This window comes from Pelodiscus sinensis, chromosome 19, assembly GCF_052426305.1.
Source record: "Pelodiscus sinensis isolate ZL-2025 chromosome 19, ASM5242630v1, whole genome shotgun sequence".
In the NCBI taxonomy this organism is placed as follows: Eukaryota; Metazoa; Chordata; order Testudines; family Trionychidae; genus Pelodiscus; species Pelodiscus sinensis.
The window spans coordinates 28,785,619-28,803,686 of record NC_143070.1 but is presented as its reverse complement, the minus strand read 5'-3'; the positions used below and the strand labels follow the sequence as shown (position 1 = coordinate 28,803,686).

The 18,068-nt window shown below is 58.7% G+C and overlaps 2 protein-coding genes and 3 non-coding genes across 5 annotated transcripts in view; 3 read left to right on the top strand and 2 right to left on the bottom strand.

Moving 5' to 3' along the window:
- Positions 1-1,201: 1,201 nt before the first annotated feature.
- On the bottom strand, positions 1,202-1,275 carry TRNAT-AGU (transfer RNA threonine (anticodon AGU)). Its single transcript has one exon. It is a non-coding gene; the product is annotated as a tRNA-Thr (tRNA).
- Positions 1,276-2,540: 1,265 nt separating this feature from the next.
- On the bottom strand, positions 2,541-2,620 carry TRNAI-UAU (transfer RNA isoleucine (anticodon UAU)). Its single transcript is given in 2 exon segments — positions 2,541-2,576; positions 2,583-2,620. It is a non-coding gene; the product is annotated as a tRNA-Thr (tRNA).
- A 1,383-nt stretch (positions 2,621-4,003) lies between these two features.
- On the top strand, positions 4,004-4,075 carry TRNAC-GCA (transfer RNA cysteine (anticodon GCA)). Its single transcript has one exon. It is a non-coding gene; the product is annotated as a tRNA-Cys (tRNA).
- Positions 4,076-5,686: 1,611 nt separating this feature from the next.
- The window catches only part of LOC142821621 (zinc finger protein RFP-like), a 411,497-nt gene continuing 399,115 nt past the window's right edge, over positions 5,687-18,068 (top strand). Inside the window, exon 1 of the mRNA XM_089771113.1 lies at positions 5,687-5,842. The gene's annotated coding sequence lies outside the window, so the exon portion shown is untranslated. The remainder of the gene's footprint in view (positions 5,843-18,068) is intronic.
- Positions 5,834-15,969, top strand: LOC149522738 (zinc finger protein RFP-like). Its single transcript, XM_089771103.1, has 9 exons — positions 5,834-6,065; positions 6,878-7,420; positions 7,689-7,784; positions 8,523-8,753; positions 9,118-9,140; positions 9,867-9,979; positions 10,715-10,735; positions 11,049-11,075; positions 15,274-15,969. The coding sequence occupies exons 2-9, from the start codon at positions 7,004-7,006 to the stop codon at positions 15,831-15,833; spliced, it is 1,488 nt and encodes a 495-aa protein (XP_089627229.1). The 5' UTR covers positions 5,834-6,065; positions 6,878-7,003; the 3' UTR covers positions 15,834-15,969.

The window sequence follows — 18,068 nt, the reverse complement described above, 5'->3', positions numbered from 1 at the left end:
TCACTGACCAGTGGGCCTACCCTCTCCTTGGTCTTCCTCTTGCTTCTAATGTATTTATAAAACATCTTCTTGTTTCCCTTTATTCCTTTAGCTAGTTTGAGCCCATTCTGTGCCTTTGCCTTTCTAATCTTGCCCCTGTATTCCTGTGCTGTTTGCCTATATTCATCCTTTGTAATGTGTCATACTTTCCATTTTTTATGAGAGTCCTTTTTTATTTTTAGAACATTCAAGATCTCGTGGTTAAGCCAAGGCGGTCTTTTGCCATATTTTCTATCTTTCCAACACTTGGAATAGCTTGCTTTTGGGCCCTTCACAATGTCCCTTTGAAAAATGCCAACTCTCCTCAGTTGTTTTTCCTCTCAGTCTTGATTTCCATGGGACCTTACCTATCAGCTCTCTGATAATGAGCAGGGCTTGCCAAGCAGCAGCGAGCTCTGCACGCCAGCCAGGCGATTTCGCATGGTTCTGCGCTCTGCGCACACACAGATCGTTCTGCGCATGTGCAGATCGTTCTGCTCCAGCTCTTCCGGGACGTAATTATTTACATCCATGGGCAAGTAGATTACATTATTTGCTGAGCCCTGCTAATGAGGGTCTCATTTACATGAGTCATGATCTCATTTGCATATTTTCTGACAATCTGGTTTTCTGCTGGGGTTGTTGTGCAAAAACAAGCAGCATGGAAGTTTTATTTTTGTGCAAAACCCCCTTTTTCTGCAAGAGCAGGATACCTCTTCTTTGGGAGCATAAGAATCTTGTGGAACAAGGGGGTTTTGTGCAAAAAAAATGTTCACACTGCTTGTTTTTGCACAACAATCCCATTGGCAGAAAATATGCAAATGAGATCGTGACTCATGCAATGGAGTCCCTCATTAACATATTTTTTACAGAGAAAACTTCTAGTGTAGATGTAGCCTCTATGAGTTACCGGCAGTGAGGCTATTAGTGTCCGCATCTAACTAATTGCATCAGTAGGCCATGTCTTCACTCAGGTGGAGATCGCTGCTGAAATCCAACTTCCAAAACTTGATTTAGCAAGTCTAGCTAAGCCTCACTAAATCAAACGCCTAGGGCACCTCCTGCTCTTTGCTACTATCCTACTCCTACTGTGAGGGCACCACCAAGCTCAACTGAAGGTAAAACCAACTCCAGATACATGTTGAAGAATGGTGGGAAGAAAAGACCCATTGACCTGGCACCAAGGCACAACTGGGAATTGAACCCAGGCTCTGCTACTTACTAGGTAGCTGCTTTAGCCAACTAAGCCATGGTGCCCTCTTTGGAAAGGGCTTTGAAACTGTTCTACTTTATGGGGCCAGATACCCCTTTCCCATTCCAAAGTGCAGCCGTTCCCCATTCCCCTCCAGCTCTTGCCATGACTCAAGGCCTGCGCAGCCCAAGACATTTGATTGGCAGCTGGTACCCAAAACCTTTCTGTCAATTGTAGCACCAGGCCCCAAAGGCACAGACCCAAGGCAGCCGCCTGGTCCTAAGGCCGGGCCTGCAGCCAGGGGGAGGGAGAAGAATCTCTCCTATCAGCTGGAGTTGAATCAGCAACCTAAGGGCACTTGCCGAGCACCCGCTACAGGCCTCTGCTCTGCCAGCTGAGCTATGGAAGGTGCCTGGGGCAGGCTGCTTTGCCCAGGTGGCCCTTGGATGAGTGTCAGGGCAAGAGCCCCCCGAAGGGGCCGGTCTCCCAGGGGAGGGGCAGAGGAACCCAGCAGCACAGGGGTGTCACAGGCGCTTCACCCGCAGAAGGACCCTTGAGTGACACCAGGCAGAAACGCCGCGTCTCGCTCCCTGCAGCTCCCCTTGCTGCCCTGGCAGGCGCTGCTCCTTCTCCCACTGGCCTGGGCCTGGCCTCCCTCCCCCGCCCGGCACCACAGAAAGCCCCTTGGCGTGAGCCTGGGCAAGCCAGAGGCCTCAGGCCAGTCCCCTCTGAGGGGCTTGTGCCTCGGCCTCCTCTGCCCTTGGTGCCGGTTCTCCCGGCTGCCCCCTGAGCGCTGCTGGGCAAAGGAGGCAGCAAGGCAGGAGAGGGGGGAGGAGCAAGTCCCGCTGAGGCCGACAGCTCGGGCTCAAGCCTCCAGCCCCAGCACAAAACCTTCAGCCGGGCCCGTGTGGCTCCCTCCTGCCCCCGCACACGCTCACAGGGGGAAACGTGCCCCATGTTCCATCCCCACGCCAGGCCTGGGTGACGGGCTCAGCCCTCCAGTAGCCCACAGGGCCTGTGAGGGATGGACTGAGAGCAGGGCCCCACTGACACCCCCGGTCCTGCCCCACAGGTCTGCATGCGGCGCTGGCACGGGACAGGCAGGAATGGCAGCTGGGACAGAGCAGCTTGGACTGACGGGTGAGTCTCACTTGCTGACCAGAGTCCCGGGCCCTGGGCTCTGGGGACAGCCTGGGGGGGGAGGAGAGAGGGTGTGAAGAAATTCCAGGGGGGGCATGAAGGTTTTCACAAATCAAAAAGCGGGGGGGAGTGATGCCGAAAAGTTTGGGAACCACTGCAAGGGGACAACCCAGAAGGGACTAAAAGTGAGTGCTCTAGGTGAGGTTTGAACTCACAACCTCAGCATGTCTCCTACAAGTACTGTGCGCTGACCCATTGCGCCACTGGAGCAGATATTTGAAGTGCTTCTTCAAAGTGCTTCGATTGAAAAAGTCAAGACGCACAAAGTGGAATTGAAGTTTCTGCTGAGCCCTTGTTCTTTCTTTTCACAGGCAGAGCCGGGAGGCTCCGCACATCCAGAGACCCCTCCCTCTTCCTCTCTGGTCTCTGAAATAACCCACCCTAGTGGGGCACAAAGCTGCTGGAGGCCAGAGCACGAGAGATGAGTTGCACGTGGGTTAGTGCTCCCTTTGCACGTGAGAGGTAGCAGGATTCACTCCCATCTTCTCCCACCTGCTCAATGGGGCTCAGGGGTTGGCCCCTTTCCTGCTGCCCCAACTCTTATTCCCACAATGCACTTTGTGCAGGGACCGATGGTCATGGTCAAGGCGTGTAGCTGGGAGCCAGGACCCTTCCCAAAGTATACAAGTCCCCCGCCCCCGTTCTGCTCACACTCTCTGGCTGCCTCCAGCATGGGCTGAGCTCAGGGGTCAGATGGGCGACCTGCCCTGACGCTGTGATGGCATCAGGCACCTGAGCACAAGTCTGCTCACAAAGCTCTAATGGGCCTCAGACAAGCAAAACCCCCTTAGTGAACCTCAAGACAAGGAAGCAAAAAAGCCTGGAGCACAAGGACCTCCCAGCAACCACCCCAGCCCGTCCCACTGAGATTTAAACTCAGATTGGAGGATTCAGAGTCATTAGTGCTGCCCCTTACACCTGGGACCTAGACAGAAGGTCTGGGGTAGACACCTGGGACACTCAGCTCTCAGACTGGCCTCTGCTCTCCTGGCTTCCCTCCAGCTGCTTCATCTCTCAGGACTGTCTGGCTACATCTACACGGCACGTTTATTTTGGAATAAGCTATTCTGGAACAGTTTATTTGAAAATAGCAAGTCTACACTGCAGGGAAAGCTCAAAATGAGTCTAAGGAGGCTTCCCTAATGTAGACGTGTTACCTTGATTTAGAGCCCCAGGTTGAATAACTTAGAATGGCCCTAGGGAGGGGATATTTTGAAATAGCAGAAGTGGAGCATGTACACGCACCTCATTTTGAAATAGCTATTTCAGAATAGGCATTTTTCTGCATACAGTGAGGTCTACAGAAGTTGGAATTAGCCGTCCGTTATTTCAGAGTTATTTCAAACTAACGGAATTGCTGTGTAGACTCTTGCATTGTTATTTTGGAATAACGGCCATTGTTCCAAAAGAACTTTTCTGTGTGGACAGAACCTCTGTCCTGCCCCAGTTCTGCTGCTTTCAGGAAAACTCCTTGTTAGGACCAGTCACAATCTAGGGTCAGTGAGGGACCATCCCAGCTGAGATGTGTGTTACACAAAAGTCTCTTGTTCACTACCCACTTGTCAATACTGGTTGTAGACACTGCTCTCACATGGGGGTGTAGCTCAGTGGCAGAGTGTTTGACTGCAGCTCAAGTGGTCCTTGGTTCAAATCCAAGTGCCCCCTGGGAGAGTGTTGATTCAATGAAGACATTCACCTTTCTTGGATTTCCATTGTATGTGAACTGTTTAAATCTGTGGTCACCAACAGGTTGATGGCAAGGCCTTGAGCAGTGGCTTGCAAAGTGTCCTGTCTGCTCTGCCCCCATTTCCCTCTCACCTGCAAGAAGCTCCACTACTTACCTCCAGTGACAATGGAGGTAGTGTGGGCTTCCTGGGGATGGACAGAAGTCCTACAGCTCAGTGCCACTTTGGGAGATTCCAGAAGTGCACTGGCTGCTCTGCTGAGTGTACTGCAGGAGGGATGGAGCATGGGCTCCTTGCACTGCACAGGAGGGGTGAGTCAACCCAGGAGGAGGCAGGCAGGAGGCTTCCCTGCACTGGGGGGTTGGCCCCAGGGTAGGCAAGCACTGGTTTCCTTGGGGGGGGGGGGGAGAATCCTTGGAGAAAGGAGATGTAGGGGACTCTCTGCCTCTGCCTCCACTTACTCCCCAGCTGCAGAACTCTGTAACTCTGTCCCCCCCCCAAAATGTAACTCTGTCCCCCCCCCACAAAATGTATATGTAGTAAATGTATATGTAGTATATGTATATATAAATGCTTCGTATATGTAGTATATGTATATATAAATGCTTCATTATAGATTTAGATTTAAATAGCATGATTCATGCATAAAAACAGACCATTTATCCATTTATTTCAGAACTATAAACACATGATTTTATGTATCGCATAGTTTAAAAATAAACTGTTCATCAGAGTGTGTAAGTAAGGGCTGGGGATAGCAAGTGATGGACAGGAGGAGAATAGAGGGGGCGGGGCTCCAAGGCAGGGGCGGGGAGGTGGAGCTTTGCCTGTTGGGAGATTTAAAAAGCGACCTCGGGTGTGAAAAGGTTGGAGACCCTGCTCTAGTAGCACCTTAAACCCTAAGAAAACATGTCGATGGGATCTGAACGTTCGTGGGCAGAGCCACTGCTTCAGATGACCGAGTATTAGAGTCTAGATCCCAGAATAAATAAGGCAGGGGAAGAAAAAAGGAGGGAAAAAGAGAGACACGCTAGGTCTGTACTACACTCTTTTCCCACAAAAGCTTATGCAAATGAAGCTGTGCTTCATTTGCATAATTAATTAGGGACCACTTTGGCACAAGAGGTTTTTTTTCCTGAAAAACTGAGAAAGAGCCGCTCCTGCACAAGAGGGTCCCAGCCAGAGGCCGAGGCTCTTCCCAAGGGCCGGGGGCGGGTTTCTGGGGGGCCCGTTGTCTCACACGCAGCAGCTCCTAGGCCAAGTGCAGCCTGGAACCCCCGCGGGGGGACTCGCCTGCCCGGGGAGGCGGGGACAGACCCGCACTGGGGGGAGGGGGGGGGGGGGGTCCAGAGGGAAGAACTCACCAGTTGCCCCGCCCCCACCTTGTCAGTTTTATCCGGCCTCGGTGTCACGTGATCTCTACCCGCCCCAAGCTCCCCACGTTGCCCCGCAACGATTTATCTGCCCCGCCCCTATCTGACAGGTCACCTGCTCCGCCCGCCTCCACCCGCCCACTTCACCTCATCGCCTCCGAGTCCTCCTGCCCCGCCCCCGCCCCCGCCCCCGCGGACCGGAAGCCGAACCAGGCTCGCGGCGAGTAACGGCCCCAACGGCTCCTTCAGAATTCGCGCCACAGAGTCAGACGCCCAGGCGGGCGGGGCAGGGAGCGGCGGGCGGGACGCACTGAAAACCCGGCCGTCGCGCGGCAGAGGAAGGGCGGAGGGGTCGGACCGCGCGTGCGCAGCGGGTCAGTGACTCCGGTCTGGGATCCGCGCCCGGGCTTAGCTCTGACCCGGAGCTGCCTGGCCCCGCCCCCGCCTCGCGCGATTGGGCGCCCGGGCCGGGCGGCAGCAGCGAATGCAGGGGGCGGGGCCGGCACCGCGTGTCACGACGCGGGGGGTTCCGCACGTGCCGCGGAGCCGGAGCGGGGGCGCTGCTGCGAGTTCGGCCCGACGGGGCCTTTCCCCGGGGTGAGAGCGGGGCGGGGCACAAAGCGGGTCACAGCCCGTGTCAGAAGGGGGCAGCTGGGGGGGGCACAGAGCCCCCTGGGGCCCATGGGCCTGAGCTTGTGGGGCTCGAGGGGAGGGGAACACGAGGGCCTGGAGCAGGGTCTGTGGCCGCTCTGGGTCCTGCCCTGGGGCGGGGGGGCCCTTATCACCCCCATTCTCCACCCCACCTGGGGCAGTAAAAAGCCTGTTGGGGGGAGGGGCACCCCTGACTTAGCTGCTGGGGGACACTGGCCCCCAAATGGGTCCTGGCTCTGATGATCATTAATGACGGGGCGAGTCACGTGCCTCAGCAGCACCCCAGTATTATTGGGGGCAAAGGGGAACAGAATTTGATTGTGAAACATGAGGGGTTATAGGGGGGATTAATCCCACTGCCCCTTCAGGGTCCCTCCCCAGGCCCAGCTCGCTGTAAGGGACACAGTCCTTCAGCTCCTGCTTACGCCTATAAATGGGAGCAGCGCCTGCTTCTGGGTGCCTTAAACGCTTGGCCCCATAGCATCTGAGACTAGCAAAAAAAAGTCTGGAGAGCGTCATGAGCTTTTGTGGCACAACCCACTGCCTCAGATGGCAAACCTGGAGCAGTGGGTGGTGCCCATGAAAACTTGTTGGTTTTTAAGCTTCTTTTAGTTATAGACTAACACGGCTCCCCCAGAGACTTTTAAACTGGCAAGAATCTGTGTGTCTGTAACTGCCTGGGAGTTTTCTTAGGTAGCTTGGTGCATTTCTGGGGTCTGACTTCTGTGGTGTTTTTTTCTTTCTTCATTTCCATCCAGCAAGTGTGATTGGCTCCCAGTTGTGCATCTTGCTTAGAGAAAAAAAACAGCTGGGAAGCAGCGTAGCCTGTTCTCTGATCTATCGGGAAACAAAACCAACTCTCAGGGACGGGTTGCAGAGAGGCCATGGCTGCCGGGGACCTGGCCAGGAGCTTCCAGGATGAGGCAACGTGTCCCATCTGCCTGGAGTATTTCACAGACCCGGTGTCTATTGAGTGTGGGCACAACTTCTGTCAGGCCTGTCTCAGCCAGTGCTGGGGGGAGTCGGAGCCCAACTTCTCCTGCCCCCAGTGCAGAGAGACCATCCCACACAGACACCTGCGGCCAAACTACCAGCTGGGGAACCTCGTAGAGCTGGTGAAACGCCTGCGGCTCCCGGCAGGGCCAGCGCCCGAGGGGCAGCCAGGATGCGAGAGGCACCAGGAGGCCCTGAAACTCTTCTGCCAAGAGGATCAAGCCCCCATCTGTGTGGTGTGCAACAGGTCCCGGGCTCACCGCGCGCACACGGTGGTGCCCATCGAGGAGGCTGCCCAAGAGTGCAAGGTAGGGACCAGACTTACGGGGCAATTTCTCTGCAGCGCCAGAGCCCCCTGCGTGTTCTGACCTGCCCTGGGTAGAGCCAGGGGCCTGCCTGGGAACACGACCCAGCCACATGGAGCTGGGCCAGGCCCAGCAGTGCTGCTGGGCAGTTACCAAGGGCTGGAGGGGGGGGGGGCCTGCTCCCCCTGCCTCACTGCTCCGTGGCGCTGTTCTCGCTGGGCACGAGCCAATGGCTCCAAGCAGCCCCCAGAGCCGCTGTCTGTGTTTGCAGGAGCAAATCCTGAGCCGCCTGCAGCGTCTGCGGGAGGAGAGAGACGCGCTCCGGGGCCTGGAATCCGACTGGGACGAGGAGAGCGAGAGGCTCCTGGTAGGTGCCTGGCCCTGCCCAGCCGCTTTGCATGGTGGGGGAGGAGCAGTGACAGCATCAGGCGGGTCTCTGTGCTGGCTGGTGTCTGGGTCCTTCAGAAGGTTAAAGGGTTTCCAGGGTTAATGCAGGGACACAGCTCAGGGTCACTTCAGTGTGGGGCGGCCTCCGCTCACAGCTACCTGGTATAAATCAAGAGTGACTCCACTGGGGTTCAGGTCAGGCTCCTCTGTTACCCTGGTGCTAGTTCCCACTGGAGTCGGTGGGGTTTGGGTCAGACTCTTGGGGGACGCTGGTGTTAGTTCCCACTGAGGTCAGTGAGTTCACCCCAGGCTGGCTGGGAGCAGCCTCTGGCTCTGCCTTTCTCCCATGGGGGGCAGGGGTGAGGCCTGTCAAACTGCTCTGTATGCCCAGATGTGGCAGGGTCAGGCTGAGGGAAGATCTGTGCTGACCCCCAGGTGTGAGTGTCAGACACCCCAGGGATACCAGCAGCTGGCTTGGGCCCCATTTCCCACGGCCTAGGCTGCACCTCAGTCTGTTGGTGCAGTGATGGGGGTTGGGGTGATTTTCGGTGACATTTTTGCCCTGGGACAAGCCCTGGGCCAGGCCAAGCCCTGGGCCAGGCCCAGCCGGCCGGGCAAAGACACCGAGTGAAACGCTCTGCGCAGCCCGGACAAGGCCCTGCCACTTCTCACGGCCCCGCTCACCCGCGACCCGGCCCCGTCCGCTCTGCGCCCCCAGAGGCAGACGGACGTGGAGCGACAGCTGGTGGGCTGGGAGTGCAAGCGGCTGCGGCAGTTCCTGGTGGAGCGAGAGCGCCTCCTGCTGGCCCGGCTGGGGGAGCTGGACGAGGAGATTGGGAGGAGGAGGGAGGAACACGCCGCCTGCCTGGGCGAGGAGATTTCCCGGCTCAGCGCCCTGATCTCAGAGCTGGAGGAGAAGCATCGGCAGCCGGCGCTGGAATTGCTGCAGGTGAGACGGGGGGTCAGACACGCCTGGAGCCCAGTGCAGGGAGGAGTGCCCCTGAGTCACTGGGGGCTCACAGGGTAACTCTGGGGGGGGAGCAGGGCCCGGGGTGGCTGCAGGGCCGGGGCCCCAGGACTGCAGAGAGGCAGGAGTTTGAGCCATTGGGAAGACTGGTGAAAAGCTGCCCCATCCCCCCCCCCCCCGCAAAGCAGCTGGTGAAAAGGGCTTGGCTTTCCCTAGCACAGCCCTTCAGTGGGTCTCCCACCTGGGGGAGCAGCCTGTGGGGCAGGGGAGCAGTGTGACCTCTGTGGGGCAGGGGCCAGGCTGGGCCATGGGCAGTGACTCTCTGCTCTGCCTCCTTCCCCTCTAGGGTGTGAGAAGCGCCGTGAGCAGGTACGTCCGGGCTCCATCTGCCCCTCACCCCCGTCATGCTGGGAGCAGGCTCAGAGCCCGGGCAGTGACTGCAGCCCCAGCCCCCCACCATGGGCCTGTCTCACCCTCTGAACCCTGCCTCCTCCGTACCCACCACCCTGGGGCCACTGCCGGGGTGTGATGCACCCTGGGAGGGGACTGCCCCACAGCTCTGGGCTGGGGAACCTCCCTGGGACCTGGCTGGTTCAGGGGGTTATTAATAGAGCTGAGGCTGGTCATCCCAACGGCCCAGCTGGGACCCGGCCCCAGCTTTGGCATGGCCCATGGGGCGCCTGTGGGGAAAGAGCCAAGTGTCCCAGGCCAGGCCTCGGGGGGGGGGTGGGAGTTTCCTCATCTGGAGCCTCCACCCCATGGAGAGTGACCCGGCCCCTGGGGGCTGAGCGGAGAAGCTGAGGAGTGTCTGGGCCTGGAGAATGGGCCCCTCTCTCAGCCCTGGGAGCGGCCCAGCCAGGTCCTAGGGGGCACATGGGCCAGGCCGGGTGTGTGGGAGCTGGGCCTGGTGCTGCCTGGGCTGTTTTCCCTCTGGCTGGAGAGAGGCCCCCAGGCCTGGCCTGGCAGGAAAAACCCCCCTGAGCATCCAAGGTCCGGGCCCTGTGAGCTCTGCCTGTGGCCCAGCCCCCATCCGCTCCCCTGTCTGGCTTTGATGGGCTGAGGCAGGAGACCAATAACACCCTCGTGTCTCTGCAGGGGCGAGGAGGCGACGTCGCCGCATCCTGCGCCCAAGTGCCCGGAGCTGGAACAGAGAATCCGGGACTTTCCAGGAGAGAACAGTCTCCAGGGGGCCGTGACAGGATTCCTGGGTACGGGGCGGCGCTGCTGGGGGCTCCTCTCTCACTGTCTGGGGATGTGGGGAGGGGCGTGGAAAGGCCCAGCTGGGTCCCTGAGGCCCCAGGGTCTGCTCCTGGGGGGCTGGCGGGTTCCTGGGCAGAGGGAGCTGCACTGAGCAGAACGGCAGGATCCCAGAGGGACGTGGATGGTGGAGAACAGGCGCAGGAAGTGAAGGTGCCTCCCCCGCTGCCCCGGTCCCTGTGGCCGCCCCCTCCTGCTGCCGAGCAGAGTCCCCCACCCCAGCCTGCGCGAGCCCAGGGGCAGGGGGGGTTTCTGGGGACGCTGGGAGCTGGTTGCCGTGGGAGACGACATCACAGACTCAGGACCCGAGTCCCAGCTCCCTGGACGTTCACGGAGCCTCCCTAACTGACACCAGCCACATGCCTGGGCCTGGTGTCTGAACCCCTTGGGCCAGACGCTCAGAGCTGGGCAGGTGCCCAGTGAGTCACACAGGGGCCTGGCGGGAGTTTCAGCAGCCCCGGAGCAGCTTGGGCCCCGAACTCCCACTGGTGCCATAGGAGTTGGGCACCTCCCCTGTGGGGGTGCATGTGAAATCCCAGGGGCTGTGTGGCTGGGGGTGGAAACATCTGAGAGAAGCTGGCTCTGGGGCCTTGCTCCCCAGGGACCCTCTGGCAGCGCGGGGCAGAGCTGGGCCGTGAGCCCTGGGCACTGCCCCCCCACTGACAGGTTTTTCTCTTCCCTTCCAGGGGCGCTGGCTGCGGAGAGAGGTGAGGATCCTGGGGTGCTGCCCTAGCGCCGGGCACAGCAGCTGCTGGGAGCCTGTTCCCCCACCTGGAGCAGCCCCATGGCTGGGCGGGTGTGAGGGAATCGGCACAGGGGGGAGTCCAGCCAGGGAGCATGGGACAGAGCAGCTGAGGGGAGTCAGAGGCTGTGGGGAGCCAGGGCAGAGCTGGGGGTGGTGGAAGGAGCCAGGACATCCCTGCTCCCGCTCCGGGGGGCTCTGCGGTGGGAATTCTCACCTCTCTCTCTCTCTCTCTCTCTCTCTCTCTCTCTCTCTCTCTCCCTCTCTGCTTGTTCCAGGACTCAGGCGAGCCCGAGGATTCGCAGGTAATTGGCTTTGCACTGGTGTCGGTGATGCCATCACCCGCTCTGGGGAGTGACTGGCTCCCGGAAGCCTCCCCCCCCCCCCCCCCCGCCTCCGGCACTGTACCAGTGCTTCAGGCCTAGGAGATGGCCCCGCCCTTGGGAGAGCAATAACACCAGACCCTTGGGCTCACCCCAGTGCAGGGACCCCACAGGCAGGGGCTGGGAGTCGGGGGGCCTCACACACCCTGCTGGCAAAGCTGGATCCTGGGGAGGGGCTGGGGGGTGTTATGGAGCCAGGTTGTGACTCCAGAGCTAAGGCCAGGAGCCGCTTCTCACCTGAACCCTCTCATCCCCCCTCGGTCTGGGGCAGGAAGCGGCTTCCTGGCAGGGTCCCCTCGGCGCTCTGCAGCCTGGGGAGAAAACTCCGGGCGTGTCCAGCCAGTGGGGCTGGGCCCAAGGCAAATCCAGGGTCTGGCTTTGGGCTCTGTCTCCTGTTTAATTCAGCTTCATTTTTGCACACGAAGTTTTTTGCGCAAAAAGGCACCATCTAAACCTCTCCTTTTATGCAACAGTCTCTTGTGCAAAAAGCGGCTGCTCGTTAATTATGCAAATGAGGTGTGGCAGTATTCCATGCTTTGCCTCATTTGCATATTTCTTGCACAAAACAGCGCAGTAGCCAAGGGGTTTGTCTGCTCGGCCCAGGGCAGTGAGTCTCCAAGCCGGGGGGAGCACACAACAGAGGGATGGCTGTGTCAGCACAGGCCGGGCGCAGGCCCTGATACCTGGGGGGGCTCAGTAGAGAAGGTCGTGTGAGAACAGCCCCCAAGCTCTTCAGGGCTATTTAGTGCTGGGGCACGAACCCCATAACCAGTGTCTGCCCCTCCCGGCTCTGGCACGCGCTGCCCGCCTGTGTAGCCAAACCTGCCATGTCTGCAGAGCCTGGTGTGAGACCCCCAGCGCGTCTGCCTCAGGGCTGGACGAGGGGAGCCAGGAGGGTGTCTGGGGCAGTTGCTAGCTGCCCCCCTGGGCTCTGGGAGGGGCTCTGTGGCCAGTGCCGGTGCTAGGAGATGCCGGGGCAGCGGCAGAGGGTCTGTGCCGCTCACAGGGCCCAGGGGACACGTCGCTCTGGGCAGAGAGTTCAGGCTGGAGCCGAGTCTCTGGCAGCCGGGTCTGTGGGCTGAGATCAGGGCTGGGGGGATTTTCCTGGCCAGGGCACATTTCACAGCCGCTCTGGAGTGTCCCAGCTGGTGCCCTGAGCCCGGCCTGCCCATCATCACGAGGGGCTGGGGCTGGGGACAGTCCCTCCCTGCCAGTCACTGGGCCAGGGCGCCTCAGCTGCCCAGAGTCCAGCCCCCAGTCCCAGCGACCTGCAGTTACTGACCCATAACTCAGTGAGGGGAGGGGCACGGCCCTGGGACAACAGTGTCTGAGGCCGTGGGAGCCGGGTTCCCTTGCACTGATGCAGCTGCCCCCGTGCAAACCCCCAGTGCAGCCACATGGGTGTGAACTGGGACTGGCCCCCAGGGGAAGGGGGCAGGAAGTGGAGAAATGGCCACTCCCTCATACTCCACTCATTGGCAACAACCCATTGGTTTGCAGTTGCACTCCCCTCCCATCCCCCGCTGCCCTGCCCCTCCTTTCAAGTAGGAATAAGGGATCTTGCGGAAAAGGGTTTATTTTCCTCAAGATCCCGTCTAGACTGGCGCTTTTCTCCGGCAAAACCCCGAGCTGGAAAAAAGCGGCAGCCATGTTCATACAAATGCCGCGGGGGATATTTAAATTCTCCGCAGAATTTGCAATTCCAACTGGTCTCATTAGCATCCCTTTTCCGGAAAGGGGTGCCAATGTAGACACAGCCTTGGTGCTGAGAGATCCCCTCCCCCAGGCAGGCCCAGCCCAGCTCTGCTGCTGCCCGTCACTCAGACACTAAAAGGGTCCCAACATTTCCTGACTCCACATGGCACCTCAGTGGTTTGTGCCCAGCCCCAGGCAGAACGGATCCCGGGCAGCCCAGCTCTGTGGGACAGGCCCCAGGCAGGGCAGGCGTGTCCCCGGCAATACAGGCTGGACCTGGTGCCTCCCTCACGAGCTGTTGGAGGTGGGAGGCTCACTCACGCCCTACTTACAAACTAGTGGGTTGGCAGCCAGACTAGCCCCACCCGCACAGACAGCAGCCGGGAGAGCTCGTCCGGGCCCTGCTGACACTCCCGCCCTGCGCGCTCAGGGGAGAGTCAGGAGCTGCCCAGCAGATCAGCAGAGCGTTCACATGGCCACAGCCCGTGTGTCTCCTGGGTGCGCCGCAGTGCACGTCATAAAATGTATTCCGCACACGGCTAGGCACAGTTGGAGGGAGCACTGGTGTACACCCCCCGGGGGTCCTAGGGAAATCCCGGCTGGAACCTGCCCCTCCCTTCACCCCCCTCTGTCCTCATGGTGCCTGTTCCTCTTGCCCCCATGGTCTCCCTTCTGCCCTTCTCATCTGCCCCTCCCCTTCCCTCTCACAGCATCAGCCTGTCCCCTCCCTCCCCCACCCCGACACCTTCCCACCCTTCCCCCGCTCCTCCTGCCCTTTCCCTTCACTGTCTCCCCTTGGCCCCTGATAGCCCTGGTGCCTGCTCCTCCCCCTGCCCCATTGCTGCCAGCCCATCTGCTTGTCCTCTGCCCCCCATTCTTTACCCCTCCCCATGTACCTCTCTAGCCCCCTGGCACCCACCCTTCCCTCACCTCCCCACCCACTGAGGATCAAACTGTCCACCCCGTCCCCATCTGCCCTGGTGCCTTGCCCATGCCTGTCCCCTGACATTTACTCTCCCTTGCTCTCCCCTTGGTGCTTCCGCTTTTTCCTCCTGCCCTGCTCCCTCCCCTCAGCACAAGCCCCTTTCCTCTCCCCACCCTCACCCCTGCTGCCTGCCCCCTCCCCTCACACTCCTTCCACCTTCCCCTTAGTTCTCCCCTGCCCCTGTCCTCTGTCCCCCGATCCTGCACCTCTCTTCCCCCTCCAGCCTCTGGTACCAGCCCCTCTGGTCACTGCTTCTCTGCCTCCCTGAGGCCCCTCTCTGCCTTCACCTCCGTCAGAATCACAGAACTGGCAGGGACCTCGAGAGTCATTGAGTCCAGTCCCCTGCCCTCATGGCAGGACCAAGCACCATCCTGACCAGCCCTGACAGGTGTGTGTCCAACCTGCTCTTCAGTATCTCCAGGGGTGGAGACTCCACAACCCCCCAGGCAACTTATTCCAGTGTGTCACCACCCTGATAGGCAGAAAGTTTTTCCTCATGTCCAACCTCAACCTCCCTTGCTGTAGTTTGAGCCCATTGCTTCTTGTCTTGCCCTCAGAGGCCAAAGGGAACAATTTTTCTCCCTCCTCCTGTGACACCCTTTTAGATACTTGAAAACTGCTCTCATGTCCCCTCTCAGCCTTCTCCTTTCCAAACTAAACAAGCCCAATTCCTTCAGCCTCCCCTCCCAGCTCATGTTCTCTCGACCTTTCATCATTCTTGTTGCTCTTCTCTGGACCTTCTCCAATTTCTCCACCTCTCTCCTGAAATGTGGGGCCCAGAACTGGACACAAGACTCCAGCTGAGGCCTGAGCAGAGCAGAGCGGAAGGACGACTCCTCGTGTCTCGCTCACAGCGCTCCTGGGAATCTGCCTCCCTGGGGCCTGCTCTTCCCTTTGCCCCTCGGCCTGCCGGGGGTCTCCTCCCTGGGCCTCCTTTTGGGTCCTGTGGTGTAGGCCCCACCCCATCTCTGCCGCACTGGTGCCCACATCTCCTCCCCCCTCTGCCTCCCTAGGGCCTGCCCTTCCCCACACCCCTCTGTCTGCCCCTGTGCCCTTCTACCCCCTGGTGTCCACCCCTCCCTCTGCCCTCCTTACATCTGCCTCTCCCCCCCAGCCTTCCTGGGGACTGCCCCTTCCCTCACCCTTCTGTCCTCTTGCCCCACATTGGCCCTATGGTTGCTCTCTGCCCCATCATTTGCCCCTCCCCTTTCCTCTCACAGCATTACCCTGCCTCTCCCCCCACTGACAGCTTCCCATCCCTCCCCCGCTCCTCCTGCCCTTTTCCCGCTCTGTCTCATCACCGGCAGAGGGGCCCTGACTCCCCTCAGACAATAACACCCCCCCCCCGCACAGCGCTTAATGGGGGGGGCAGGTTAATTTCCCCCTGACCCAAGGGACCCGCCCCTGCCCCCGGCCCTGACTCTGTGACTCTCTCCCCAGTGGATGTGACGCTGGATCCAGACACGGCAAATCCCAAACTCGTCCTGTCTGAGGATCGGAAAAGTGTGAGACTTGGAGACACGCACCAGGATCTGCCCGACAACCCCGAGAGATTTGACCCTTGTATCTTTGTCCTGGGTGCTGCAGGCTTCATAGGCAGGAGGCGTTACTGGGAGGTGGAGGTGGGAGACAAGACAGGCTGGACTCTGGGGGTTTGCAGGGAATCTGTGAGCAGGAAGGGGAAGGTCATATTCACACCTGGGAACGGATACTGGGCCGTGTGGCTGAGGGACGGGGGATACAAGGCCTGCATCTCCTCCCCGACCCCCCTCCCCGTGAGCACCCCGCCCAGCCGGGTGGGGGTTTTCCTGAACTATGAGGCGGGCGAGGTCTCGTTTTACAATGTGACTGATAGGTCCCATCTCTTCACCTTCACCGGCACCTTCTCCGGGACGCTGCGCCCTTTCTTCTGTCCCGGTCTCAACGCCGGGGGCACCAACGCGGCTCCCCTGACCATCTGCCCGGTGCCGGCCCAGGCGGGAGGGAATCCCTGCCCCTGACAGTGACCCCGCGGCACCGACTGGCCCTTCCTCCCAGGGGCAGGGCTGGATACTGCAGGTACCTGGATGTTTTGTGCCAACCAGTCACTGCCCCTTTCCCTTTGCAACTGGAGCTTCCACTGGAAAACCGGACACCTGGCAGCCCAGGCTGGGTGAATGGGACCCCCTGGTTGGAAGGAGCCCAGGCTGCTTTCCATCCCCTGTCGCGGGTTTACTGCACCCCAGCACAGGGTGAGGCTGGTAAGAAACACGGCCAGACAGTGGGTGGGGTTTGCTGCCCTCACCTTGCCCCGTCCCCTGGGCCAGGGTGCGCAGATGGGACGGGACGGGGGAGGGGACCTCACTTCTCTGTTTTCTACTGCTGTGAAATCTCAATGTCAAACATGAAAGAAAAAATGTCTTCTAATTTAGAAGCCTGTCACTGTAACAAGGTGTTGGCACAACATTTTCCTTTAAATTTCAACAGTTTTTTATTAAAAATCAATTTTTAAAAATGGAATTATTGACCTTTTTCTTCCCTTGTGTCTATATCAACATCTGACAGGTTTACATTTGTATATATCATGTGTATTTCAGCTGTGGCACTTCAAGCAATCCAAAACATTTCACTGAACCTAATTCATTATGGCATTGTCAGACTGTTCAGTGACAATGTCCATGTGTCATAACCAGCACAGCGCCACATGTGTGTGACTCTCCCTCACACTCATCTTGATTGGCTCTCTCTAGACAGCAGAGCACATACACCCCATACAGCGCTGCACCTTTGAACATTCATAGGTGAAAAAACAGAACGAATTAACCAATCTCGTTTGTAACATTCTTTGAACTTCTGGCTGCATTAATTCCTGCGATTTTCAACTTTCTAGCCACATATCATTGGTAATCAAGATATAGCCCCTCCCTGCTCCTGCATCATTTAATATCACTCCTTCCTCAGTCTGCCATCCTGCCTTCCTCTCCATAGAAATCTCTGCTGCAATATCCTCTTTAGTTTATTTTTCTGTAGAAATATTATTTGCAGTCAGTGTCCACTGTTGATTTCAGAGCAGCATTGGGCTCTTCATGTCTTTGGTTTTAAAAACACAACACATACAGTTTGGTAAAGAAACAGAGAAGGGATCCTTTTACCGAGTCTTCACAGATTAACTTAATTGTATTAACGGCGCTGGCATGTACTGACTCATAACATGGAGTGTGGTGAAGCTTTCTTCCCAGCCATAAAGCAACTGAAAAGATGATATTTTTGTTTGTCATACATTTAGGGGATGTCTGCACAGCAGTGTTATTTCAGAATAACTGACTTTATTTCGAAATAACACGCGCATTGCAACAGCGAGCCGTTATTTCGAAGTAATGTCGACCTGGGGGGGGGACCGTGTCTCTCATGGTGGTGGTTTGCTAGGCCAGTGTGGACACCTTGGGCATTAGAGGAGTGGGATCCAATTCACTGCACAGTCACAGGTCAGGGTAGGCGAGGCCGAGCTGGTTATTGCAAGGGCCACAATGAGATTTACTTGTCCTCAGAAAATATACCCTGCACTCTAAGGGGTGGTCTACCCTGGCCGAGGGACAGCGCTGAAAAATGCCGGGCAGTGTTCCCTCTAAGGTGTGCGCCAGTACAGCCACACACAAAAAATGACCCACCCACCCCACCTCCACAGAGGTGAGTGACGTGCTCTGGTGGGTGGGGCCTGCTGTGGTCTCTTGGAGACGGTGCCGTGGGGGGTGCAGGGCTTTCTCTGGTGACATCCTGCATGTTGTGGCCACATGGCAGGGGGAGGTGGGGAAAGGGCCTGGGCCGAGGCCACGTGGTGGAGGCCGGTCAGGGCCTATTCCGGCCACGTGGTGAGGAGGGCTTGCTCTGGAGGCTAAGGCTTGCTTTGGGAGCTGGCCACTGCCACGTGGCTGGGGGGAGGCTGCTCCAGTGGGGAGCCAGGGCCTGCCACATAGTGGGGGCCACAGCCTGATCTGAGGGCCTGCTGCAGTCATGTAGCATAAGGATGGGGTAGGCAGGATCTGCTCTGGCAGCCAGGGCCCTGGTCTGGTGGCTGGAGGCCTCCACCAAGGCCAGGGGTAGGGGGGCGGGGAGGCTGCTCCCACGACTAATTCCAACGCTTTCCCAGGGCTGGAGCTGGGCTGCGGTGCAGCTGCTCCTGGGGCTGTGCCCCCCTCCCCCCCGTACCTCTCTTCTCTGAGCTCCCTGGCTCCTAACTCTCTCCCCTCCAACTTTCT